This window comes from Stegostoma tigrinum, chromosome 23, assembly GCF_030684315.1.
Source record: "Stegostoma tigrinum isolate sSteTig4 chromosome 23, sSteTig4.hap1, whole genome shotgun sequence".
Taxonomy (NCBI): domain Eukaryota; kingdom Metazoa; phylum Chordata; class Chondrichthyes; order Orectolobiformes; family Stegostomatidae; genus Stegostoma; species Stegostoma tigrinum.
In genome coordinates this window covers 8367647-8395606 of record NC_081376.1, presented here as the reverse complement: position 1 = coordinate 8395606, position 27960 = coordinate 8367647, and the positions used below count along the sequence as shown (strand labels likewise).

At 43.3% G+C, this 27960-nt stretch overlaps 1 protein-coding gene across 1 annotated transcript; it reads right to left on the bottom strand.

Moving 5' to 3' along the window:
* Positions 1 to 16: 16 nt before the first annotated feature.
* On the bottom strand, positions 17 to 27960 carry LOC125462375 (large ribosomal subunit protein uL3-like). The gene is made up of 10 exons (XM_048552374.1): positions 27884 to 27960; positions 27475 to 27667; positions 21105 to 21273; positions 17330 to 17465; positions 12126 to 12312; positions 9384 to 9544; positions 8572 to 8673; positions 7087 to 7182; positions 5857 to 5976; positions 17 to 149 (listed from the first exon to the last, which is right to left on the bottom strand). The coding sequence occupies exons 1-10, from the start codon at positions 27884 to 27886 to the stop codon at positions 93 to 95; spliced, it is 1224 nt and encodes a 407-aa protein (XP_048408331.1). The 5' UTR covers positions 27887 to 27960; the 3' UTR covers positions 17 to 92.

The following is a 27960-nucleotide window of genomic DNA, read 5'->3' as shown; positions in this document are numbered from 1 at the left end:
TTAGGAAAACAAAAACTGAGCATCAAAGTATTCTTTATTATCAGTTGGATCAACAATTCAGTGACAGATAGTGTCCTTCACATCTGCAGCTGTTAAGTATCAACTGAGACAGTGGCCTTCCCTTGTACACGATCTTTCTTGAGTGGGCCCTGAAAAAAAATCAGAAAGGAAAATGATTTTTGTGCCATTCTGACCCCCAATATACACCATTAACTTATCTACAATATGCAAACGTAACAATTAGAAGCAGTTATTGGCAATTCAGCCCCTCAAGCCTGCTCTGCCATTTAATACAATCATCGTTGCTTTGATCCTGGCCTCAACTCCACTTTTATGTCAGCTCTCCATAACCTTTTAACACATTACTAATTAAATATCTAAGGTTCTTGAGCAGATTTGTAGTTTGGGTTGTGGATGTTGTGGTTGGCTGGCTCGCCGAGCTGGTTCGTTGTTCCGCAGACGTTTCATTACCCTGCTGCGTAGTATCATCAGTGCAGCCTCTGATGAAGCGCTGCTGTGTTTTCCCGCCTGGTATTTTAACTCTGGGGTCCTGAGGCATCCATATAGGAAATACAGTTGCTCTCAGGTAGCGAGCGTTTAAATAACAGGTGCTAAAACACAACAGTGCTTCAACGGAGGCTGCACAGATGATGTTGGCCAGCAGGGTAATGAAATGTCTGCAAACTTACGAACCAACAACAGTAACTAAGTCCTCCTCTGTGCAATCACTGTTGTCCGACAGGACCAGGGACTGGTCAACAGGGTGACAGACTACTCTGGACACAGGGCAAGGGTCTGCTCCATCTTTGAGGGATTGAGGGGACAGGGGAAGCTGCTTAGACAAAGGCCCCAGCACTGTTGGACACCGTAGTACAATCCCCAACCTGAGGAAAGAGCAAATACCACATCCTTCTGGTCAAATTCAGAATCAAGCTGGCTGTTTAATTGGCAGTTGCTCCCATCAGATATAGTGACCATAATGTACCCACTCATTAAAGAATGTAAATCTAAAGCCTAAAGTCAACTTCTGTAGATTTCACAATCCACTTATTATTGTTAATTTCTTTTTTTGAAGAATGCATTGCCCAACAACTGAAAATGATAGGTTAGAAATTTCAAACAGTTTATAATGACACAAAGTTTACTATTTTCGAAATTATGCATTCTCGTCAATTTGTAAAGGTCAAGGGAAGGTGAAGTATGATTCAAAGTTTTGAAGAGATGATTGAAGTAGCATACAGTGGAACAGTAAAGATTATTTGGATTTCATAACGCATAGGATTGAAGACAAATAAGGATCTGGTTAAGAAATTGACTGAGGGACAGGGATCTATGCTGGGACCTCAGCTTTTTACAATTACATCCAAAACTTAGATGAGGGGAGTGGAATTTTGAAAACTAAAATTGCAGATGACACAAGGATAGACAAGGAAGTAAAAACCAAACGAACTGCGGATGCTGTAAATCAAGAACAAAAACAAAGTTGGTGGAAAAGCTCAGCAGGTCTAATAGCATCTGTGAAGGAGAAAACAGAGTTAATGTTTCGGGCCCGGTGACCCTTCCTCAGAAGGAATATTAGATAAGGAAGTCTGTCATGAAAATGACAAAAAGAGGATGCTATTAATACTGATGAAGGGTCTAGGCCCGAAACGTCAGCTTTTGTGCTCCTGAGATGCTGCTTGGCCTGCTGTGTTCATCCAGCCTCACACTTTATTATCTGCTATTAACACTAGTAGGTTGACTGAGTGGGCGAGCATCAGGCAGATGGAGTGTAATGTGCCAAAATAAGAATGCAGGAGCAATGAAAAAAGTAGAGCGATATTAAAATGGAGAACGGCTGCAGGTGTCTGAGGTGCAGAGGAATTTTGTTGTTCAAATGTGTGAATTACAAAATGCTAGTGTGCAGCAAGTATGGAAGATCAGAGAATCCCGACAGTGTGGAAGAAGGCCATCCAGCCCATCTGACCCTTCGAAGACCATCCCACCCAGACCCCTATAACTCTACATTTCCCATGGCTAACCCACCTAGCTCATGCATGATGAGCATAGCTAAACTGACCTAACCTGCAGATCTTTGGACTGTGGGAGGAAACCGGAACACCTGGAGGAAACCCATGCAGTAAAGGGGAGAACATGCAAACTCCACACAGACTATCAGCCAAGGTTTGAACTGAACACGGGTCCCTGGTGCTGGGTGGCAACAGTGCTAACCACTGAGCCACTGTGCCACCCACCATGTCGAAAGTAGGCTAATGGGATGCCATCTTTTGTTATGAGATGAATTGAACACGAGTTATACGGGGCATTGGTAGGATCACATCTCAAATACTATGTGTCGTTTTGGTCTCCTTATTTAAGAAAGGATATAATTGTGTTGGAAGTGGATCAGAGGAGGTTTTCTAGATTGGTACCTAGAATGAGTGGGTATTCTTCGAAGGCCAGGCAGGGCTTGTTTACACTAAAGTTTAGAAGAGTGGAGAATGACTTGGTTGAAGTGTATAATATTATTGGTCTTGACAAGGTGGATGTGCGTAGGACATTTCCTCTCATGGGTCGGTCTAGGACTAGCAGACACTGTTTAAAGATTAGGGATCACCCTTGCAGGATGGAAATGAGGAGATTTTTTTTCTTGGTCAATGTTGCACATCTTTGGAACTGTCTGCCTCAGAAAGTGATGGAACAAGCCAAGTGAATAATTTTTTAAGGCAGAAATGGATAGATTCTTGTGAGGCAGGGGAATCAAAGGTTATCTGCAATAGACAGGGATGTGAAATTCTAAATACAAACAGCGATCTTATTGAATGGCAGAACAGGCTCAAGGGGATGAATGGTCTTTATTCATATGTTTGGATTCAGTTACTCCACCTGAAAGTCTATTAGATCTCATCACCTCAGCAGTCACATATCTGCATGAACTTTTTGAGATAACAAGGTGTAGAGCTGGATGAACACAGTAGGCCAAGCAGCATCAGAGGAGCAGGAAAGCTTACGTTTCGGGCCTAGACCCTTCTTCAATGACAGCCTTCCCGCTCCTCTGATGCTGCTTGGCCTGCTGTGCTCATTCAGCTCTACACCTTGTTATTTCAGATTCTCCAGCATCCGCAGTTCCTACTATCTCTGCATGAACTTTTAATTTATTTGAGGGATATGGGCATCACTGGCTGGGTTGGCATTTATTGCCCATTGCCTGGAAAGCAGTTAAGAATCAACCACATCACTGGAGTCTGGAGTCACATGTCGGCCAAATCCGATAAGGATTGGCAGATTTCATTCCCAAAAAGGAGTTTATTGAATCTACAACAATTGACAGTGGTTACTTAGTCACCATCAGCCAAGCTTTTTATTCCAGATTTTTATTCATTTGGAATTTTACTACCTGCGTTGATTTTACAATACCAGTCCAATTTTACCACGGTGGCATTTGATTCCATGTCCCCAGAACTTTAGCCTGGGATTCTGGGTTGGTTAGCCCAGTAACATTATCAGTATGCCTTGCCCCGTGACCGCAATGGAAAATCGGGAGAGGAATGTAAAACAAGCTGCCAACTCACCATCAGCTGCTTTATGCTATCACAAAGTCAACGTCTATTCCACAGAGTCCGAGCTACATGGTCAGTCTTGTTTAGGGGTTGGGTGTTTTGAATAGCATTAAGTAAGGTATGTCCCTTAGGCCTGATGGTATCTATCCCAGCCTGCTGAGGGAGGCAGGTGAACAAATCGTAGCAGTCTTGTACAAAATCTTTGTATGCTGTTTAGTCACAGGAGAGGTCCCAGCAAAGTGGAGAATAGCCAACATTGTTCTTTTGTTTAGGAATGGCAACAGGCACAACCTGGGAAATTACAGGCCAGTCTGTGGTAGCAAAATTATTGGAGAAGAATCTCAGGGATAGAATTTACTTGCATTTGGAAAAATATGGACTTGTTAGCAATAGGCAGCATGGCTTTGTGCAGGGAACGTTATGTCCCACAAACTTGATGGAGATTTTGAAGGAAGTGACAAAGATGATTGATGAGGACAGGGCGGTAGACGTTGTTTAGATCAACTTTACAAGGCATTTGCCAAGGTCCCTCATGGCAGGCTGATACAAAAGATGAAATCACATGGCCACGTGAGATGGTAAGCTGGGTACAGAACTGGTCCAGCATTAGAAAAAAAGAGAGAAGGGACGGAAGAGTGTCGTTTTGACTGGAGATCTGTGACCAGTGGTGTTCCATAGGGATTACTGCCAGTAATGTGGTTTGTAATATATATAAATAATTTGGAGGAGAATGTAGGCGGTCTGATTAGTTAGTTTGTGGACAGCACAAAGATTTGGGGAGTGATAGACAGTGAGGAGGATTTCCAAAAGGTACAACAGGATATTGATAGGCTGGAGACTTAGATGGAGAAATGGCAGATGGTGTTTGACTGAGACAAATGAGAGGTGATGTATTTTGGGAGATCTAATGAAGGAGGGAAGTATGTAGTAAATGGCAGAGCCCTTAGTAGCATCAACATACAAAGGGATCTCAGTGTACAGGTCCCTGAAAAGGCAATACAAGCAGATAAAATGGTCAAGATGGCATATGGCATGCTTGCCTTCTTTGGTTGAGGCATAGGGTAAAAAAATTGGCAAGTTATGTTGCAGTTGTATGGTACTTTAGTTAGGTCACATTTGAAATATTGTTTCCAGTCTGATCACCACACTACCAGAAGGATGTGGAGGCTTTAGAGAGGTTTACCAGGATGTTGTCCAGTTTGGAGGGTATTAGCTATGAGGAGAGATTGGAAAGGTTTGGTTTGTTTTCACTTAAATGTCAAAGGATGAGGGTCGACCTGATAGAAGTTGACAAAATTATGAGAGGCACAGATTGAAGGGTTCGTTGGATTGTTTTTCCCAGGGTAGAAATGTCAATTACTAGGGGGATGATGGTTTAAGGTAAAAGGAGGTACGTTTAAAGGAGATGTCAGAGACAGGTTATACTACTCAGTGTCTGGAATGCACTGCCAGTAGTAGGAGCAGCTACAATAGCAACATTTAGGAGGCACCTTGACAGATACATGAATAGGCAGGGAATAGAGGGATAAGGACCATGGAGGGATGAACAGTCTTTAGTTTATAAAAGTGACATGTATCAGCAAAGTCTTGATGAGCTGAATGACCTGTTCCTGTATAACAAAGTGTGGAGCTGGATGAACACAGCAGGCCAAGCAGCATCTCAGGAGCACAAAAGCTGACGTTTCGGGCCTAGACCCTTCATCAGAGAGGGGGATGGGGAGAGGGTTCTAGAATAAATAGGGAGAGAGGGGGAGGCGGACTGAAGATGGAGAGAAAAGAAGATAGGTGGAGAGGAGAGTATAGGTGGGGAGGTAGGGAGGTGATAGGTCAGTCCAGGGAAGACGGACAGGTCAAGGAGGCGGGATGAGGTGGTAGGAAGGAAATGGAGGTGCGGCTTGAGGTGGGAGGAAGGGATGGGTGAGAGGAAGAACAGGTTAGGGAGGCAGAGACAGGCTGGGCTGGTTGTGTGGTGCAGTGGGGGGAGGGGATGAACTGGGCTGGTTGTGTGATGCAGTGGGGGAAGGGGAGATTTTGAAGCTGGTGAAGTCCACATTGATACCATTGGGCTGCAGGGTTCCCAAGCAGAATATGAGTTGCTGTTCCTGCAACCTTCGGGTGGCATCATTGTGGCACTGCAGGAGGCCCATGATGGACACGTCGTCTAAAGAATGGGAGGGGGAGTTAAAATGGTTCGCGACTGGGAGGTGCAGTTGTTTATTGCGAACCGAGCGGAGGTGTTCTGCAAAGCGGTCCCCAAGCCTCTGCTTGGACCTGTTCCTGTGTTGTACTATTCTTTGTTTTTTGTTTGTATCCCTACCATGAAAGCTGTCTTCTCCTCACGTGTCTGGAAGTGTCCGTGGCCAAATTTGGAAGTTGTGTCAATGAACTTGAGCTCAACAGATTCAACTGCATTCCTCTTGGTGTGAACCAGGAGAGACTGAAAAAGAAGAGCACAGATAGCAACCCTGAATAAGCATTTTCTGTCACTAAGGGATTACGACGTGATGTGGTACAATCTGAAGTGTATTTTAATGACAATAACATACAATCAACCAGCCTACGTTTTTCAGTGGCCCTCCTGTACTTGCAAGAGATGCCCTGCTGCGCAAATGCTGTTTTACCCATTCTTGAGATCTTGATAGAAGGGTTGCCATGTTGACTCCTCCACGTCAACCTCATGCTTTGTTCCAGGATGTTGACTGGCTTTGTCAGGAGCACTGGTATGTTTTACACATAAATTTACTATTGTTTTTCCACTAGCCTCACAAGGTTCCCATCCACTTCAGAAGCAATCACGATACATTTTCTACTTCCATAAAACTGTGCCAAAAGGTAAGTAATGACAAAATTCAACTTCTGCAGGCAAAAGTCACCTCTCCTTGATTTCTAAGCTACTTTTAATGAGCTCCGCACTCGTGAATTTCATCACTCGCAGGCGTTCTCAGGAATCGAACCCTCACCGACACATGGAGCAGTGACCGCCATTTTTCTAGGTCAGGAGTCACACAGCACCAGGTTATTGACCCAACAGGTTTATTTGAAAAGAGATCGTAGGAACTGCAGATGCTGGAGAATCTGAGATAACAAGGTGTAGAGCTGGATGAACACAGCAGGCCAAGCAGCATCAGAGGAGCAGGAAGGCTGACGTTTCGGGTCTAGACCCTTCCGCTGTGTTCATCCAGCTCTACACCTTGTTATCTCAGGTTTATTTGTAAACACAAGCTTTCGGAGCATAGCCCCTTCATCAGGTGGAGAGTTAGCTACACTCTGAAAGCTGTGTTTTCAAATAAACCTGTTGGGACTATAACCCGGTGCTGTGTGATTTCTGACCTTGTCCAGCCCAGTCCAACACTGACGCCCCCCACACCATGCAATCCCTTAGGCCACTGTTGCTGTGTGTTAAGAAAGGAGTTATTTCGATGAACGGGCATTTGGCGCTTAAAGGTGGTTCGAGAAAACTCTCGCCCACAAAATACCAACAGCAGCAATGCCTGAAATGATGACTCCTCGAAGAGACTGCCACCGCACAGAGTGGGGGATGGTATACCTTTCTGAGGGCAAGAATGCGCTTCTTAGTTCCAACAACACAGCCTTTCACCATAACATAGTCATTGTTCACTTCACCATAATGTGGAAATCCACCCTAAAACAGAAAAGGAGATCGATTGCAACCAGCATCCTGCTAACGCAACACAAGAATCAACAAGTAACTTAAATCAAAATATTTGAATATAATTATATCATTCAATAAACAGTATGGTTGTTAAATTGTAACTGCCCATTGACTGAATTACATATGCAATAAATGAATGCCACTCAGTGAAGCATAAGGTAGCATGGATATACTGTTACTGACATGACAGGCAGACACAAGATTTGGCATTACTTAGAATTTAGCATGAAGGAAGTTTCCAGTTGGATGAACATTCAGAAAGATGTATCTCCAAGCTGTTGATTCACAAAACACTTCTCGTAAACTGTAATTTAATTGTATTTCTGTATGAACTCTTAACAATGGAAAACTGAATCAGTACAGCAGGTATTTTTCCCTCTTCTAACTGTGTTTTTTTTTATTCTTTGTTACCACAACGAAGGCATTGCCAGCAAACCAGCATTATTACCCATCCTGAGTTGTACCAAAGCTAGTTAATGCCAAGCACATAGTGTGCAACTTAGAAGTCACATTAAGATCAAGGAGGGATGGTAGCCTGCCCCATCTCTGAAGGACCCTGTGAACGAAGTGATTCTTTCCTCAAATTGGCAACGTTTAGGAACAAAGGATGTGCTAAACAGAGGGAATGGGGGCCAAATGTTAAATCAAACATGCTGATACATAAAGAGAGACAAGGACAGAGGACCGGAAAATGTGGGACTGATCCAGTACATGATGTTCTCCAGTACAGTGTTGCCAGAGTGAGCTGCATCATCCTGGCAAGCTGTACTCTGCACAATTGGAGCCAGTAAGGAGGCAATGTGCTGGATGTTTGAGGATCTGGGAGGACTGGAGAAGTCTTCCAGGGAGAAGAATGAGGATACTGGGAAGAAGGAAGCTGAAATTGAAAATGACAGAACTCAACTGCATCAGGTGCTGCAAAACCAGACTGAGCCTGATTGACATCTAGTTCCAGTGGATGCAGTAGTCCATTGTGCACCGCAAGTGTGCCAAGCAAAGTAAGATTGAGCCTATAGTTTTTAACAATCTAAGTGAAACTTCCATTCTGCCCAAGTGAAGTGTGTTACCTTATGACTTAATTTGTGAAATGTAGTATCATTCACGAATTACCAGTAAGTTCAAACAGGCACACACGGGGATGAAGGAACCATTAACCAAAAGTGGTAAGTTCTGGTTAACTGGAACCATGCTACATCTAGTGGTGAAAACATTTACAGATGGCATATTCTTAAAAAGTTGTGATTCATGTGATGAGAGCTCAGAATTATATATAAGGAGGATTACAGCCACTTTATAATCATCAGAATCAATACGTAAATATCAGCTATATTCCAAGTGGCAATGTGCAAACTGACTCACCATTGGAGTGATGCTTTTATCAGTCAGATCATAATGAGTAGAAGCGTTATTTTTCACTAACTTGCCATCTTCGATATGGATGCCTTGTCCAATGCGATATATCTGAGCAGTACCAGGTAAAAAAAACATTCACATGGTGATTACAATCAGGCAGTAGCACTGAGAGCTGGTGTCTTTAGGATGAGGCATTCAGGCAAGACCCTATCACTAAATCTTCCACCATTACCCATAACGGACCCTGGGTATCTCTTGCTTTTTCAGAGAGGGAGAGAAACAAGGTTTGAAACTGGCTTTCAGTGGGGAAGCACTCCTTATATTGTCAGGCTGGCCCAGATTTCTTTATCCCCCTGTTCTTACCATCTGCTCTGCACATTTTGTGAGAATCAGCTGGATGATGATCAGCTGTAAGCACTCTAAGTCCCGGAGCCAAACTTGAACCCACAGTTTATTGGTTCAAGGCAGGTTGCACTACCACTGCAGTAACCAGTATCACTAGTTATTAGTTATTAGCCTCCTCCAGTTAAGACTCGATTGTGTTTTATTCTTTACCACTCCTAACTGGGCATATCCTTAGAATCAGCTTAGTAAGGAGGATTTAAGGGCCTTCTTGTTGCACAATGGTAGTGTCTGTCCTCCTATTTAGAATATAGCTCCTGCAGTTTGAGCAGGGACACGCCAATATAGGATAAGTAAAGATTGCCTCTGTTTGCTATGGGTTATTCAATGGCTCAGAATTTACAGATTGACATGAAGTATTGAAGATGATGGGAACCTTGCCTCACAAAATCTAAAGACCATCCGGAGAACTGTACCTTCTTATTGACCTCTGTACGGTGGAAATAACCCTTCTGTCCTGTACGGGCAATTGTGAACCCAACTCGAGCAGGATGCCAGGCTCCAATACAAGCGACCTTCCGCAGACCTTTGTGGGTCTTCCGGGGAAGTTTCTTGGTGTGCCAACGAGATGTGACGCCTTCAAATTAATAAAGAACAGATGCATCGGTTGTGATTACGTTTCCCTCACATTCTATCTTTTGCATACTTTGCCCACAAACCTCCTTAATGCGTAGCCGCTATTCAGTTAACTTGATAACTTATGCTAATCTCCCCACTCTTGCGTACAACAATTCTTCACCCAATCCCGCAAATCACATCCATGGTTCTAAAAATTGCCACCACGTTTCTCAATGTCTTTACAAGCAGATACTGAAGATTCACTAAAGGTGAAGAATATGAAAGCTAACAGTAGTACTGCAATTGTACAATTTGTTAGTAAAGAAGTCATTTCAAATAGTTTCAGAGATAGTAGGAACTTGCAGATGCTGCAGAATCTGAGATAACAAGGAGTAGAGCTGGATGGACATAGCAGGCTAAGCAGCATCAGAGGAGCAGGAAAGCTGACGTTTCGGGCCTACACCCTTCTTCAGAAAAAAACAGCCAGGGTCCAGACCCAAAACATCAGTTTTCTTGCTCCTCTGATGCTGCTTGGCCTGCTGTGTTCATCCAGCTCCACACCGTGTTATCTCATTTCGAACAGTGTTTGATTTTAGCCACCCCATTTTGGTTGTGATAACAGTCTCAAAATTTAAGTTGTATTTTCTGAAGATGAGAAATGATCTAATTGAGTTTAGATTTTGAATGGAATTTTCACAAGTAATTTTTTTTGATTCATTAACAGGATGAGGGTGTCACTGGCTAGGCAGCATTTATTGCGCATCCCTAATTGCCCAGAGGGCAATTCAGAGTTGCTGTGGGTCTGGGGTCACATTTAGGCCAGACAATGTAAGGAGGGCAATTTCCTTCCCTAAAGGACATTAATGAAGCAGATGGGTTTTTCCTGACAATCAGCAATGGATTCACTGTCATCAAACTCTTAATTCCTGATATTTATTGAATTCAAATTTCACCATCTGCTGTGGCAGGATTCAAACTCAGGTCCCCAGAGCTTGGGGTCTAGATTAACAGTCCAGTGATAATACCACTAGGCCATTGTCTCCCTAATAAATAAAACTAATTAAGTTTTTAAGAGAAATTCAAAGCAATGGAATGTAATCTTGATTTTAAAATTAGAACACTCAATTTAAAGATAATTGAAGGAAAATACAAATGTTATATGGAAAATATAATTGGCTCTTGACAAATCTTTATCTTTTTGAGTAGTTGTAGAAATTCTTGCTCTGTTTTTTTTTTGTTGGCTAGGTTTATCTGTCTCTGCTTCCATTGTTTTAAAGATTTCTTCACTGGTTTTTAAATTCTGTCCAGTCCTTTGACCAACCACTTTGCAAACTTGAATTTTTTTTTTCTCTTTCAGTTTGATACTACAGCTGGTGGCACAGTGGTTAGCGCTGCTGCCTTATGGCACCAGGGATCTGGGTTCAATTCCACCTTTGGACAGCTGTGTGTGTGGAGCTTACACGTTCTCCTCTGGGCATTCCAGTTTCCTCCCACAATCCAACAATGCAGGCTAGGTGGATTAGACCTAGGATAGGGTAGGGGGATGGGTCTGGTTGGGATGCTCTTCAAAATGTCAGTGTGGACTTGATGGACTCAATGGCTTGCTTCCACACTGTAGAGGTTCCACGCTCAATCTGGGTCTATTTATGTAAACGTATGGCTAACAGCATGAAGATTGAACTCTAATGCAATATCTAAGGTAAAAGTGTATTTGTGGGTGGCAATTCTCTCCAAGTTTCCTCCTTCAGGCTGTAGGTACAGAGATTCCCTAGAAACGCCCACAGCATACTAACACCAAGGGAATAGATGACTGGCACGTACAGGCAATACAGCTTTAAGAAGTTGTCAGAACACCTCCTGAGGAGGTAATGCTAGCTTCCTCAATCCAACAACAGTGAGAGACGGGGAAAAAAAGTAACTTGCAAACAGATACACAGTGAGTACAATTTACCTTAAAGCACATCGGCTGAGGTTGATATGGTTGAGTAACATAAACAATGATAGACATTCTCCTTGCATTTTAAGGACCTCTTGACGTTAACATGGGAACGAGAAACTTCGTTTACCTGGAGAACGACTGGTATCTAACCAACACTTTGAATTGCTGAATGCCTATCATATTATTGTATGTTTGAGCTTCAGCCTAAAGTGACGTTCAATATTTCTTTCCATCCTTACTAAGCACAATGCAAGCAGTCAAATTTACCACGCCAGCAAGGTGTTAGGCCAATGCAATATATAATATTTTCACTTTCAAATAGATTTACAATATTTGTATGAAATGGTTTAGATCTAAGCCGAACTAATATTCTGGTGCCTCGAATAAGGGAGAATATGGATGGCTCTGGATGCCATCCACTCAGGCAGTGAGGATAGGGAATATTGCACCGTTCTTGCAAACCAGTGCTCCTTTGGTTCCATTGGGACTGTAGGATTAGCTGCTAACATTGTAGAATTGTTTATTTGTGTGAAAACCTTTAACTGCTGCTCCTAATCCGAAAAGGGTTGAGAAATGAAGTTTCTACATGGAACAATTTTTCTTTGCCTTATGCCTAAAGATCACGGCAGACTTTCGGAGGGTTAATAAGTCTCTGAGTTACCTTTGAATCCTTTTCCTTTGCTGACACCAATCACATCGATCATTTCATTTTGTTGGAAGATAGTGCTCACTAGGATCTGCTTCTCCAGTTTCTCATGTGCCCAGTCCACTTTCTCTGCAATGGTGCCTCCATTCAGTTGGATTTCCATGATGTGGGCTTTTTTCTGACGCAGAGGTAGCAGTCTCATCTAATGGGTGGGGAGGGGGTGGGGTGGTGGTGATGTTGAGGAGGGGTGGGATTGTGGAACATTAAACTAATAACAGTATCACAGTATAAATCCTGAATTGAAGAGATGTTTGTTCGTGAACCCCTCTACTTTGCCTGACCATAGTCAGCCCTGCATTCGTTGACTAGTTTGCAATGCTAGAATCATAGAAACCCTAGAGTACAGGTAGAGATCATTTGGCCCATCAATTCTGTACCAATCCTCCAGGATCCCACTCTATTCCGACATAATTAACCCACCTAGACTGTACATCCCTTAACACCACAGAGCAATTTAGCATAGCTGACCCCAAAATCTGCTCATCTTTGGACTGTGGGAGGAAACCAATGTGGACATGGGGAGAATGTGTAAATGCTGCACAAAATGTCACTCAAGCCTGGAATTGAACACAGATCCTCAGTGCTGTGAGGCAGCAGTGTTAACCATTGAGCCCTACGCCACCCATGTTATGGTCAGCTTCAACCTAACCCCCTTGATCACTGCACCTATGGATAATACGACCTGAGCACCCATGAGCCTGTAAAGAGGGAAAAAAGTGTATTTATGATTATAACTGTTGCCTCTTCAGGATATTCTAAAGTGCTTCACAGCCAAGTGATGGCAAACTAGGTAATGTCAGCTTGGGCATATTAAAGGTGAGACAATTGGATGGTTAATCTTCAGACAAGTGTTCTCCTAAAATTCTACCAAATCAGGTTCAGGGGCCTGTACTGATTGTGAGGAGATCAACCACTGGACCTCACAGAATATGAGTTCCCTGTTTGGGAGTGATAACACAGTTCAATCAGGGAGACCTGGCTGACATCAAAGAATGAATATTAGGGCTACTGAGATGCTGAATGCCTGACTCAGTGAGAGGCAGTGCTATTGTTAAAGGCTATGCACTTTTGAATTAAGGTTATTGGTGATTGTATGCCAGCCTCTGAAGATTACTTCAAGGTCACAAATGGGCCATCAAGTGCAGTGTCAACATTGGAATGAGGATGCTGTTTAACTATGGATATTCCAGAGAAACTGAAATGATTCCTAGTAGAGGTGAATCCACAAGTAAATACAACCAGTTTCAGGGTTAAAATATTATCATGAAATTTTCAAAAGAATAAATGGTGACAAAAAAGAAGTTGAATGAGGTAAACATATTATTGCATCAAACTCAGCAGTGCACTATACCTTCAAGAGAGTGGAATCACACCACAACATGTGACACTCTACAATAAAAGGTCTCCATCTTACTCTCAGTTATGTAGTTAAGCAGTTCATAATTTGGTCAGTTATGTGTACAATGCATTAGTAACATCATTAAACACAGATTACACGTGAGTCTGATATGTGTCAGTGTATGTAGCTAGTGCAATTAATAAACTTCAAGATATCTGTCTCAATGGAAACCCAATGTTTGTGGTATATGTTACGTATGGGTAAACATTCAGAGTATATCATCCTGGCAGACGTGTTTTACCCTGAGGAAACCACATCAGAAAACAAGTCGATGTAAGTTGAAGCTTAAGAGTCCAGAAGGGCAGAAGCAGAAACTCCAAGCTAGTGTCCAAGTCCAATCAGCTTTTCCCAAAATAAGGAACTCTTTCACTGTGAAATGTAGACACACATGTCTATTCCAATAGACAAGGCATCTTATATGTTGTGGTACCAACCACAAGTGACTTATGGTTGGGGTAAAGTCCTACCAGTAACCCACATTACTAGCTGTTTTTAATTTAGCCATATTTTATACACCTGTGGAGCAGGTGGGCCTTGAACCCAGATTAACGTGATCAGAGGTATGAACAATACCACTGTGCCACAAGACCCTTAGTCCCCCTTACTTTCTTTTCTAATTTAACCTATTTTTCTAATAAACTTGTTCAGACTTGTTACTAGACAGCTCCAGAGCAGGTGGGATTTGAACCAAGACCTCCCAGTCCACGAGTAGGGACACCACCACTGTGCCACAAGAGGTCCCGTAAATTCTCCTTACTAAGCTGATTCTAAGGACACATGGCACAGAATAAAACACAATTAAGTCTTAATTACAACAGGCACATGTGTTAGACAGTGACATCAGGTTTATTACACTGCAGCGAAAGATACAAGTTCGACTGACTTCTTTATTTGTTCACAGGAAGAGGGTGTCACTGGCTAGGCTAGCATTTATTGTCCATCCTTAATTGCCCAGAGCGCAGTCATGAGCCAACCACATTGCTGTGGGTATGGAGTCACATGGAGGCCAGACCAGGTAAAGATGGCAGTTTCCTTCTCCAAAGGACATTACATTAGCGAACCAGATGGGTTTTTCCGAATGATCGACAATGGGTTCATGGTCATCACTAGACTCTTGATTCCAGATATTTATTAAATTCAAATTCTACCATCTGACAAGGCAGGATTCAAACCTGGATCCCCAGGACATTGCCTGGCTCTCTGGATTAACAGTCCAATGATAATACCACTAGATGATCACCTCCCCCAGACTAGTTCAGCATGATTGCAAAAACAGTCAGGAGCCAGAGGTGACATATCTGCTTTCAGTGCAGCCTTAAGCTAGGTTGTCACCACATCGAATGTCTTATGTGACAGCATCAGATTACATTAAAATTAATTCAGCTGCACCACTAAATCTTTCAGAACCATTCCCTTATATCACAAGGCAGTCAGCCTAAAATGCTAGAGACAACACAGTATGGAGCTGGAGGAACACAGTAGGTCAGGCTTCCTGATGTTGCCTGGCCTGCTGTGTTCCTCCAGCTCCATGCTGTGTTGTCTCTGACCCCAGCATCTGCAGTTCTTGCTGTCTCTCATTCTAAACTGCTGCATTGTGTTATGCTAAAGGAAATTTAAGCACATAGGAAATATCAATTGAATAATTAGAAATTTGAGTTTTAACAACAACCTTTAATTGAGGGAGGTTAATTGCAAAGGGACTATAACAAAAGGTTTCAAAACAATATTTTGCACGTGTATTCTCCTGAGAATTAAAGTCAATGAGCATCTGGCTCATGTCAGCTTGCTTTTGATCAACTTAAAAGAGTCATATGTTTCAGTACAGTTAATGATGGATTTTTTAACATGGAAACTTGAGGTATTTTGACTTGGGGAGGGAAGAGATTCCCTATCTAAGGGCCTGGTTTACAGACAGTTAGGAACTTATTTCTCTCAGTTTGCAAACTTGGAGGTGTTTTGTTTTGGGGAATGAAAATGTTTTCCTGTCTGTGAATGCGAATTCAGATTCAACTGATGAGCAGAGATAGTAGGAACTGCCAATGCTGGAGAATCTGAGATAACACAGTGTGAAGCTGGATGAACACAGCAGGCCAAGCAGCATCAGAGGAGCAGGAAAGCTGACGTTTAGGGTCTTGACCCGAAATCCAAGGAAACCTAAACAGGTAAACAGAAAGCGGGACATAACACCAGCAGTTCGCCGGAGGCTCACTGATGATGTTACCTAGAATGGTGACGAAACGTCTGAAAACTAACCTTCCAGCTCAGCGAGCAAACTCACATCCAGAACCTCAACCTGAGCTAAAAATCTTCTCAAAACTCACTAACAGTGATGTTTGAAGGTGTTAAATATTTTACATCAATCAGTCAGAATGTTCCCAACTCCTCAGCAAATATCCTCCTATGTTCACAAATTCTTCAAGAAATGCATCCACCCTTTAGATCATTTCAACCATTTGAGAGTCAGGGTTTAGATTAGATTCCCTACAGTGTGGAAACAGGCCCTTCAGCCTAACAAGTCCACACCGCCCCTTGAGGCATCCCACCCAGACCCATCCCCCTATAACCCACACACCCCTGAACACTACAGGTAATTTAGCATAGCCAATCCACCTAGCCTGCACATCTTTGGACTGTGGGAGGAAACCAGAGCACCCAGAGGAAACCCACACAGACACGGGGAGAACATGCAAACTCCACACAGACAGTCGCCCCAGGCTGGAATCGAACCCGGGTCCCTGGCACTGTGAGTCTACTGTGCTAACCACTGAGCCATTGTGCCGCCCTAAAGGTTGAAGCCTCCCATCCCATTATGGAACTCTAACGCAATGATTAACTCACATTGTCTCAGATTTGAGGTCCCAATGAGATGCTAAGTGAGTTTTAACAGTTTTCCAGCCTGGCTATCAGTTCAAACCATTTGGTTTCTCATACATAAAATGAGAAACAATCAACAAAGCAGCACAGCTTCGAAATCATATCACTACCTACAGAGTCATAGAGCTGTACAGCACAGAAACAGACTCTTCAGTCCATGTCATCCATGCCGACTAGCTATCTTAAATTAATCTAGTCCCATCTGCCAGCATTTGGTCCATATCCCTCTGAGCCCATCCTGTTCATGTACCCATCCAAGTGCCTTTTAAATGCTGTAACTGTTCCAGCATCCACCACTTCCTCTGACAGCTCATTCCATGCTTGCACCACCCTCTGCATGAAAACTTTGCCCTTTAGCTCCCTTTTATAGCTTTCTCCTCGAGTTTTGCACTCCCCCACCCAAGGAAAAGACCTTGTTTATTTACTCTATTCATGCTCCTCATGACTTTCTAAACCTCTAGAAGGTCACCCCTCTGCCTCTGATGCTCCCGGGAAAATAGCCCCAAAATATTCAGCCTCTCCCTATAGCTTAAACCCTCCAATTCTGGCAAAATCTTTGTAAATCTTTTCTGCACCCTTTCAAGTTTCACAACATCCTTCCTACTGCAGGGAGATTATAAATGAACACAGTATTCCAAAAGTGGCCGAACCAATGTCCTGTACAGCTGCAACATGACTTCCCACCTTCGGTACTCAATGCACTGACCAATAAAAGCAAGTATGCCAAATGCCTTCTTCACTAGCCTGTCCACCTGTGACTCTACTTTCAAGGAACTATGAACCTGCACTCCGAGGTTTTTTGTTACCTACTCTGCTCCTGAGTTACATGTGGCAGCTAGAATGAGAAAGATAAACAAGAACAACAGAGTGACAGAACAGTTCTCACCTGAGTATGAACAATGACTCGGATGACCTTGCAATACTTCTTCATGGCTTCAAAATCTTTCTCCAGCTGCTTTCTGCCCACTTCATCCTGCCATTTCTTGCTGTATTTAGTGAAGGCTTTCTTCTTGCTCTTACACCTAATTATATGAGGAAGCATGAGCTGTGCTCTAATACATACTATACAGAACAGACACTCAGTTGAAAGTCAGGAGACCAGAAATCCCACTGATAATTAAATGACAAGCCTTGCTTTCCTGATTTAGAAACAAAAACCAAAAATGACTGGATGCAGGTCTCCTTTTCAGTGTTTTCAGCCTGATTTCTGACACCCTGTGACAGTATTTTATAGCTCCCTTGTACACATTTACCCATTAAAAATTGATATCCTCAGTTACTATGCATGTTTGTCCTTCTAGAAAGACAAGGGCAGCAGATACATGGGAGCACCACCACCTTCAACTTCCCCTCCATGCCACTCACCATCCTGACTTGGAAATACTCTGCTGTTCCTTCACTGTTGTTGGGTCAAAATCCTGGAATTCCCTCCCTAAGGGCATTGTGGGTCAACCCACAGCAGGTGGACTGCAGCGGTTCAAGAAGACAGCTCACCACCACCTTCTCAAGGGGGCACCTAGGGACGGGCAATAAATGTTGGACCCAACCAGTTACATCCATGTCCCACAAATGAATAAAACAAAATTCTGAAGAATGCAATGAATAGTTTAACAAGAAAGCAGAAAGAAAAGAGGTAGGTGATTTAGAAGAAACTGCTGCCCAGTAGTGAGCTCATTAGCAGGCAGCATCTGGGTCATTGGTGACCCACTCCCTATTAAGTGTCTGATTCCATGCCAATAGAGTTTCATAGGTACCAGCTGCACTGTGGTATCCTGCTGAATAGTCCATTCTTCCTGCCGGAGCATTGCCATTTCAATAACATCCAATACCATTACAGACTGTGCTCGGGCACAGCAAGATTTGAGCCTGTACTGCGTCGCTCCTTTGTATTACGGGGACAGAACTTACTTTACCCACGGAGAAGCAGGGTCTTCCCAGTCACATGGATAAATGCAGACTTTCACAGAGATAATGAAGAGTTTTAAAATTAGGATAGAACTTGAATGCCACTGATAATAGTAAAATACAGTGATGTGGCTAAATAAAAAGGCGGATTTATTATAAAGGGTTCAATTTACTGAAGTTAATAAGTTGATGAAAGACTCAAAATGGAGCTTGTACCCTGACCAGCCCGTTAATGTCAGAAAAAGAGGCTGGTGACATTTTGAGAGGGCTGATTATATATCGGCTTCAAAGACACCTCGTCTCAACGTCAGGATTGGGACTGGTCAGAGTCTGCACCATATACACTGCAACCCTTAGGCCTGAGCAGAGGGGGCACAGCCAGGGATCCATTGGGAATTATTTTACAAAGTAAAAATCCAGGGGAGCAGGAGGACCAGCATGCAGCTGGGGTGACACGGCAATGAATGGTATCAACTAGTGACGTGCCAAATTGCCACTCACCCTCACAGCCCTCTGGGTAATGAATACCGTACAGGTACAGACAACAGCAATCACCGCAAGTAAAAGGCCAGGAGTAGAACTGAAAAGTGGACTGAGTGCAGCTACAGATGGGATGCAACTGGCAGCAGGTATAGGCAACAGGCCCAGAAGGAGTGGGGATACAGGAGGTTGGCAATGGGCACAGAAGGCAGGAAGTTAGGGGCAATCATCTGTTTCCTAGTGGTTAAAAGCAGCAGCTAGATCTTTAAAAGAGCCGTACCTTGTCCAAGAAGACAGTAACAAGGTCTCCTTGCTTGATAACCTAAGAGCGTGTGACTATTTAGTTTGCTGTGTAAATAATGCTAAAAGGAAGCTGGTGTCAAAAAATCAAAAATTTAATCTGAATTAATTTGTGATTCAACTTTAGTTCAGGCAGCAGACTCGATGTTCAATCCCACTGCAGGATGTGAGCCCAGGTTAACAGTGTAATGCAGCACTGTCTCAACTGCTGAATTTCAGATGAAATGTTAAACAAAGTCTGGTCTTCCTTCTCAAGTAGATGTAAAAGATCCCACAGCACTGTTCCAACGGAGAGCTATGGAGTTATCTACGGTTATCGTAAAAGTAATTTTTCTTTCCCTTTGCAGTTTTGCTTCTTCGTTTTGGAGTTAGTCTCTGGGAAGCAGTGCACAAGCTTTCACTGGTCCGTAGATGGTTCTGGATGGCCCATCATTTTCCTCATCCTTTTAATCAAATGCTCAATTTTGCATTCTGTATGTCCCATAGATGTCTGGCTAAACTGAGAACAGACATTAAAGTCAAGTTGCAATCAGCCGTGATTTATTTGAATGATGGATCAGGCCTGAGCAGCTAAATGGCGTATTATTGTTCCTGTTATGGAATTGGGACAGCACAGTGGCTCAGTGGTTAGCACTGCTGCCTCACAGCGCCAGGGACCCAGGTTCGATTCCACCCTGGGGCAACTGTCTGTGTGGAGTTTGGACACGATCCCCATGTCTGCGTGGGTTCCCTCCCACAGTCCACAGGTGTGCAGGTTAGATGGACAGGCCATGCTAAATAGCCCATAGTATCTAGGAACGTGCAGATTAGGTGGATTTGCCATGGGAAATTCAGGGTTACAGAAATAGGGTGGGTCTGAGTGAGATGCTCTTTGAGGGGGAGGGGACGTTGGTTCGGAGTTGATAGACTGAATGGTCTGATTCCACACTGTCAGGATTCTATGTTGCTGTGCTTGTATATAACCCACTGGGGACAGAGGTCAGAAGCATGAAGAAATGTTTCTCAGCTTAAAAAGATTAAGGTCGTTGGGGCAGTGAATGGGAGGCAGGCATGGAATAAATCATGGTGAAGTATGTGAATAATTAAACGGCACAGATATAGTCAAGAAAAGATTGCTCCAAGCCAACTCTCTACTGTAGGACCAAAAGAGATGAATCTGCGATTTAAAGATTAATGTTAAATTAGATACCAGAAAAATATATGTTTAATCCCATCAAAATGAAGTCGCACAGTTCTCCAGGCTAGAGGTACAGGCTCCAGTTCTGTTCAATAAAATATAAAGGAATATTAGGGAAGAGGGTGTGTTGGCTCTTTATTCAATGGTGGTTAAACATCTTTTTTGTTCTTTATTCATTCATGGATGAGGGCATCATGGCTAGGGCAGCATTTATTGCCCCATCCCTAATTGCCCAGAGGGCAGTTAAGAGTCAACCACATTGCTGTGGGTTTGGAGTCACATGTAGGCCAGACCAGGTAAGGATGGCAGTTTCCTTCCCTAATGGGCATTAGTGAACCAGATGGGTTTTCCCGACAATCGGCAATGGATTCACGGTCATCGTTAGATTCTTAATTCCAGATATTTTATTGAATTCAATTTCCATCATCTGCCGTGGCGGGATTCGAACCTGGGTCTCAGGATGTTGACAGTCCGGCGATAATACCAATATGCCATTGCCTCCCTGAATAATAATAAAAAAGTGAAGGTCAAACACATTTGGGGGAATCAAAATGCAACTGGATGCTGATTTGAGACAGCTGCCGTGTTTTATGGGCCAAATGGTGACTTCTGATCCTTCACCTTCTCTATGTTTTCCATGGAGTTTCTGACCCAGTGGGCTGTACCCCCAATGAGACACAAGAACCAAGCCAGCCAGAGAGCAGAAAATACGCAAAATGAACAATCATCTACTCACATGTATCTGTGTACCTGCACCCCGACCCCAAAGAAGGGAATTTTTAAAAAATTGTCTACTTACCAGTTCTTGTAGAAACGTCGTTTACATTCATCACTGATGTGTTCAGCAAAGATTGTTTTAAATGCCCGCAGTCCCCTTGGAGTCTCCACATATCCCACAATCCCCACCACGATCACTGGTGGAGTGTCGATGATAGTAACAGCTTCCACTACCTCCCGCTTTGAGATCTCTGTAATTTTAATTATAATACCCAGATTAGAAGATGGCAAAACATAACTCTCACAGTTAGAGCAGCTTCACAAAATCAATTTTGGATCTGTTGGCAAATGCTTAGTCCTTCATGAGAAAAGTCCAGACCACGGAAGCCATTCTGTCATTTAGTACAATACTGGCTGTGAGACACAATTGCCCTCTGTTTTTGACTGTGTAATATGGTAGCGAGTTTTCAAACCAGCGTCTACAGGAAAACAACACATACGGACCAAATACTGAACTACAGGAGCAACCATCCCAACACTCACAAACGAAGCTGCATTAGAACATTATTCCAATGAGCCACCACACACTGCAGCACAGAGGAACTATGCAGGTCAGAGGAAAATCACCTATACAGCGTATTCAAAAAGAATGGGTACCCTATGAACCCAGTCCGCCGATTTCTCAGCAACAAACCCAAACAAACAGACAAAACGGGCTCAGAAACCATAACCACTCTCCCCTACATCAAAGACATTTCCGAAATGACTGCCAGACTACTTGGACCCCTTGGCATCAGGGTAGCCCACAAACCCACCAACACACCAAAACAGCAGCTAATGAACTTAAAAGACCATATACAGACAACAAATAAAACGAACGTCATCTACAAAATACCTTGCAAGAACTGTGGGAACACTACATTGGACAAACTGGCAGAAAGGTAGCCACCAGGATACATGAACATCAACTAGCCACAAAACGACATGACCCACTATCACTCGTATCCTTACATACACATGAGGAAGGACACCACTTAGATTGGGACAACACATCCATCCTAGGTCAAGCCAAACAGAGACATGCACGAGAATTCCTAGAAGCATGGCATTCCAACCGGAACTCCATCAACAAACACATTGGCTTGGAGCCAATCTACCATCCCCTGAGAAAAAGAACAGGAAATGACATCACCAACCCAAGGAAACCTAACCAGATAAATAGAAAGCGGGACATAACACCAGCGCTTCGTCGGAGGCTCACTGATGATGTTACCTAGAATGGTGATGAAACGTCTGAAAACTAACCTTCCAGTTCAGCAAGCAAACTCACATCCAGTGTAATATGGTGTTCCTGATATTTGACAAACCTCCCAGCAGACATGGATAGAGATTTGTACTTGTGGGAATTTGGATGGGATCTCATTACTCCTCTTGGTGTTTCATTGGGACTTCCTCAGGGATAAGACATTTGCTGCAGCTTGAGCTCAGGCACAGAGATGGTCTTGGGTGGTTGCAGAGTATTGATTTTGTGTGTTTGTGATCTCTGTTACCTCATGTATGCAGTCAACAGTTGGTAGCAACTTTCTGACCATTTATTGAGTTTGAGAAGCAGCAGTTCCTTGAGGGCTTCCTGATGAGGTCTGCTTGATAAGAACTTCCCTCAAGTCCAAGCACCTATTGATATATCATATTTATGAAGCCAGGTAATTTAAATCAATTGTCTGAATCCTTCTGACCATTGATCATTGGAAATCTACTCATGACATCAAGTGACAATTGTCCCCTTACCCACCTCCATCTGAGGGTAGGTTTACTATTTTTTCTAAAACCAAACTTCTTTATTTTCCCAAACAGTGCCCTGATAATAGGGTACATTTAGCACCAGATAAATTGTTGCCACCGGCTCAGTGGGCATTGTGGCCTTTATGTTTCTTGTAATTCTTCCCCTTTCTTTTCCCAAGCTAGAAATTTGGAAATTTGTTGCAACAGTTGTTACATTAAACATCAAACCATCCGGTAAATACTAGGAATATTCAGTTTTTAAGCAACACCAACTTTCAACAAAAACCCATGTGAATTCCCAGTGGTCCCACATCCAGTGCCCACGCAATATTTAGGTACCCTATCTATCAGTGGTAAAGTTCAGCCTCTTGTGAATTCAGCTTTCCTAATATTATCCCTTTCAAATCAGCACCTAAATATAAAAAGGATCCATCACATTTGGCAGCTGGCCATTAATATGTTTTCTAGATCTCTGTCTGACTTTCCCAACAAAGTGTGCTCCTTTTTCTCACTAGACAACAAGGTATAGAGCTGGACGAACACAGCAGGCCGAGCAGCATCTTAGGAGCAGGACAGCTGATGTTTCAGGCCTAGACCCTTTTCTGAAGAAGGGTCTAGGCCCAAAACGTCAGCTGTCCTGCTCCCAAGATGCTGCTTGGCCTGCTGTACACCTTGTTGTCTCGGATTCTCCAGCATCTGCAGTTCCTATTATCTTTCCTTTTTCTCACTGTTTGTTTTCTCTGTTTGAATCCATCTGCGTGGTAATTACCCTGACCTTCCAGCTCCTCTGCTTGCCTCTCACTTTTATTTTATATCTCCTGGCTTCTTTCTTAACTTCCTTTTTGTTGGTACTGCTTCCAGGTAAAGGGTTACCAGGTTGTATAACAAATGCTTATTATCTAAGGAAATCATAACTTATTTCTTTACAATTGATGCAAACTCTGATAACTCATTTTTTAAACATTCTAGAAAAACAATTACAGACCACTGACCTTTTAAAGAAATTACTGTCGCACCAACACTGTTGCAAGTTTCAGCTAACGCTACATAAATTGCCTTGCCCTGGAAGTCTGGCACTATGCTCAACGATATATTAGATGTCCTGCTCTGTTGTTGGTACAACAATGGAACAGGATTGTAGGAGATTGACTATGTAGGAGATTGTAAATGAAGCACAGCTATGTTAGAAACTGCATCAACACCAGTTATTGACAATGATATATAATGTAATGGATGATACAATCCAAGCCATGCTGATAAAGATTGAAATTAACTCAAGCGCAAAGTTGGACAGATGGATGGTGTCAGTGATCAATGTTAGGAACCATGTGGGGAGAGCCAGAAAGCAAAAGGCTGAATATAATGAATGGCCTCTAAAGAAGAAATCAACTTTAAAATTTCACTCTACTTTATCATGAATCTGAATCACTGTAAATTATACATGAATTGTTGGGCAGATGTTAGTTCAAACATAAAAGCAAATTTTACTTTAAATAGAAAGAATAAAACAAAGGCACCATACACAATCACACATCCATCGCTCCCTTTACAAATGTAGCAAGACAGAGTTATCCACATTTCCACAATATGCTGTTCTTTGCTCACAGAAGGCAGGGCTGGAGACCTATCTGAGCTCCGGACCCGAAACATTAACTCTGATATTTTTTTTCTTTCTTCACAGAGGCTGCCAGACCTGCTGAGCTTCCAGCAACTTCTGTGTATGTTCCTGATTTACAGCATCCGCAGTTCTTTCAGTTTTTATTGCGTATAGGAACCCAACGTGGCAGGTCTTGGCGACAACATACTCTCCAGCCGACTGAGAGCATGTTGGGGTACAGTATGGACTGCAGTAACTCACCCTCTGACCAGAGAGAGGGAAATAGTTAACCCGTGAAGAGAGGAACAGACTGAACAATTTGTCAGACCAACAAAGTTACGAATATCTGGGAAGTATTTCAAGTCTCTAAAGAATCAAATAGTTAGTCGAGTTGCTAAAAGTGTAAAATTTAACTTTTAACCTCTATTGTCTTCAAATAAAGTTGCGACCTGGTTCACTGACTGAGTATTCATGCTGTGTGTAGTACTTTCCTGATACACGCTAAATTAATATTGTACACTCTAGTTGAAGAGTCTGTGGGGGTCTGAGAGTTACCCTGCTCCAGACAACAGTTTGAGCTTACCTCTCCAGGTGCTTCACAGGAGGACTTAAGAACACAACGTGACATGAAGCCACATTAGGCAAATTGCCAAAAGGTTCTTAAAGGGTGAGGTTTTAAGGAGCATCTCGAAGGAGGAAAGAGGCAGTGAAATCTTTGGAGTAAATTCCAGTGCTTGGAGAGACCCAGCTATACTTCAAAATAGAGCCACAACATGCTGGGTCTGTAGAATGAGCTGCCAGAGGAAGTGGTAGAGGCTAGTACAATTGCAACATTTCAATGAATACATAAATATGAAGAGATAGAGGGATATGGCCCAAATGCTGGCAAATGGAACCAGTTCACTTTGGGAAATGTGGCCAGCGTGAACAAGTTGGACCAAAGGGCCTGTATTGGTGCTGTATGACTCCATGACACTACACGATGGCAAACTGGGCCTCAATTTAAAGTTACACATAAAAGTAGCAGCTCCAACAGTAGAGTCAGAAGAGTTGGCCTGGATTGGGTGAACAAGGGTGAAACCTTTGAAGAGCAGGTGTGCATGCTGGAATGGATAGAGATAGACGAAGCTGATGTGCTGAAAATTTTGTCAAACATTAAGATTGACAAGTCGCCAGGCCCGGACCAGATTTGTCCTCGGCTGCTTTGGGAAGTGAGAAATGCAATTGCTTCGCCACTTGCGAGGATCTTTGCATCCTCGCTCTCCACTGGAGTCGTACCTGAGGACTGGAGAGAGGCAAATGTAATTCCTCTCTTCAAGAAAGGAAATAGGGAAATCCCCGGCAATTACAGACCAGTAAGTCTCACGTCTGTCGTCTGCAAGGTGTTAGAAAGGATTCTGAGGGATAGGATTTATGACCATCTGGAAGAGCATGGCTTGATCAAATGCAGTCAACACGGCTTTGTGAGGGGCAGGTCATGCCTCACAAACCTTATCGAGTTCTTTGAGGATGCGACTAGAAAAGTTGATGAGGGTCGAGTTGTGGATGTGGTGTATATGGACTTCAGTAAGGCATTTGATAAGGTTCCCCATAGTAGGCTCATTCAGAAGGTCAGGAGGAATGGGATACTGGGGAACCTAGCTGTCTGGATACAGAATTGGCTGGCCAACAGAAGACAGCGAGTGGTAGTAGAAGGAAAATATTCTGCCTGGAAGTCAGTGGTGAGTGGTGTTCCACAGGGCTCTGTCCTTGGGCCTCTACTGTTTGTAATTTTCATTAATGACTTGGATGAGGGGATTGAAGGATGGGTCAGCAAGTTTGCAGACGACACAAAGGTTGGAGGTGTCATTGACAGTATAGAGGGCTGTTGTAGGCTGCAGCGGGACATTGACAGGATGCAGAGATGGGTTGAGAGGTGGCAGATGGAGTTCAACCTGGATAAAAGCGAGATGATGCATTTTAGAAGGTCGAATTTGAAAGCTGAGTACAGGATTAAGGATAGGATTCTTGGCAGTGTGGAGGAACAGAGGGATCTTGGTGTGCAGATACATAGATCCCTTAAAATGGCCACCCAAGTGGACAGGGTTGTTAAGAAAGCATATGGTGTTTTGGCTTTCATTAACAGGGGGATTGAGTTTAAGAGTCGTGAGATCTTGTTGCAGCTCTATAAAACTTTGGTCAGACCGCACTTGGAATACTGCGTCCAGTTCTGGTCGCCCTATTATAGGAAAGATGTGGATGCTTTGGAGACGGTTCAGAGGAGGTTTACCAGGAAGCTGCCTGGACTGGAGGGCTTATCTTATGAAGAGAGGTTGACTGAGCTCGGACTTTTTTCATTGGAGAAAAGGAGGAGGAGAGGGGGCCTAATTGAGGTATACAAGATAATGAGAGGCATAGATAGAGTTGATAGCCAGAGACTATTTCCCAGGGCAGAAATGGCTAACACGAGGGGTCATAGTTTTAAGCTGGTTGGAGGAAAGTATAGAGGGGATGTCAGAGGCGGGTTCTTTACACAGAGAGTTGTGAGAGCATGGAATGCGTTGCCAGCAGCAGTTGTGGAAGCAAGGTCATTGGGGTCATTTAAGAGACTGGTGGACATGCATATGGTCACAGAAATTTGAGGGTGCATACATGAGGATCAATGGTCGGCACAACATTGTGGGCTGAAGGGCCTGTTCTGTGCTGTACTGTTCTATGTTCTATGTTCTATTTCTCTGCACTAGGTCCTGAATGCACAATGTTCAGCTCTGGTTTGCTCAGTAGCCCTCTCACCACAGAAGGCTGTGGCTTGATCGAAACACAGAAAATAGGAGCAGGAGTAAGCCATTTGGGCCTTCCAGCCTGATCTGCCATCCTATATCCGATCACCCAACTTAGTTCCCTGTTCCCCCTTTCTTCCCGTGCTCTTTGAACCCTATAGTCCTCAGATCTACAGCTATAGGCATCTATCTTGATGAACCGCTCCAGTGCTTCAATAAAAAGATCGACACTGACGGCAGGCACTGAGGCCCCGGTCTCTGTCAAACAGCCGCACCGTCTACACCATTTGGACTGAAACGATCTAAATACTTACTCTGGCTGGGCCTGTGCACTTCCCGCAGGATATGTGTCATGCCAGCTTTGTAGCCCAGGAAAGCTGTCAAATGTACTGGCTTGCTTGGGTCATCCTTAGGCCAGGATTTCACTTTCCCTCGGTGTCTGGAACTTCTCTTACGAGGAAGAAAGCCCAGGTGTCCATGTCTGGGTGCCGAGAACTTACGATGAGACTGGAAACAGAAATACTTCTTAATCTAAAACCGTTTAAAAAGAAAAATGGCCACCTACCCTCGCCATGTGTTTAAACTTATCTGGAAAGCATTTCACTAAAGACTGCAACAACTGCGGAAAATGAAAAGAACATAAGATATTCATTTAGATCCCTCATCACTGCTATATCTGAATTAAATCATATTTTTTAACGTTAACAGTGAAAGCAAGCGTACCATGGTGTGTACTGAGCACTGAGTGAGCAGCTGAAAGGAACAGTTTCCAAGAGCTGAAATAAGCTCATGCTTAAGAG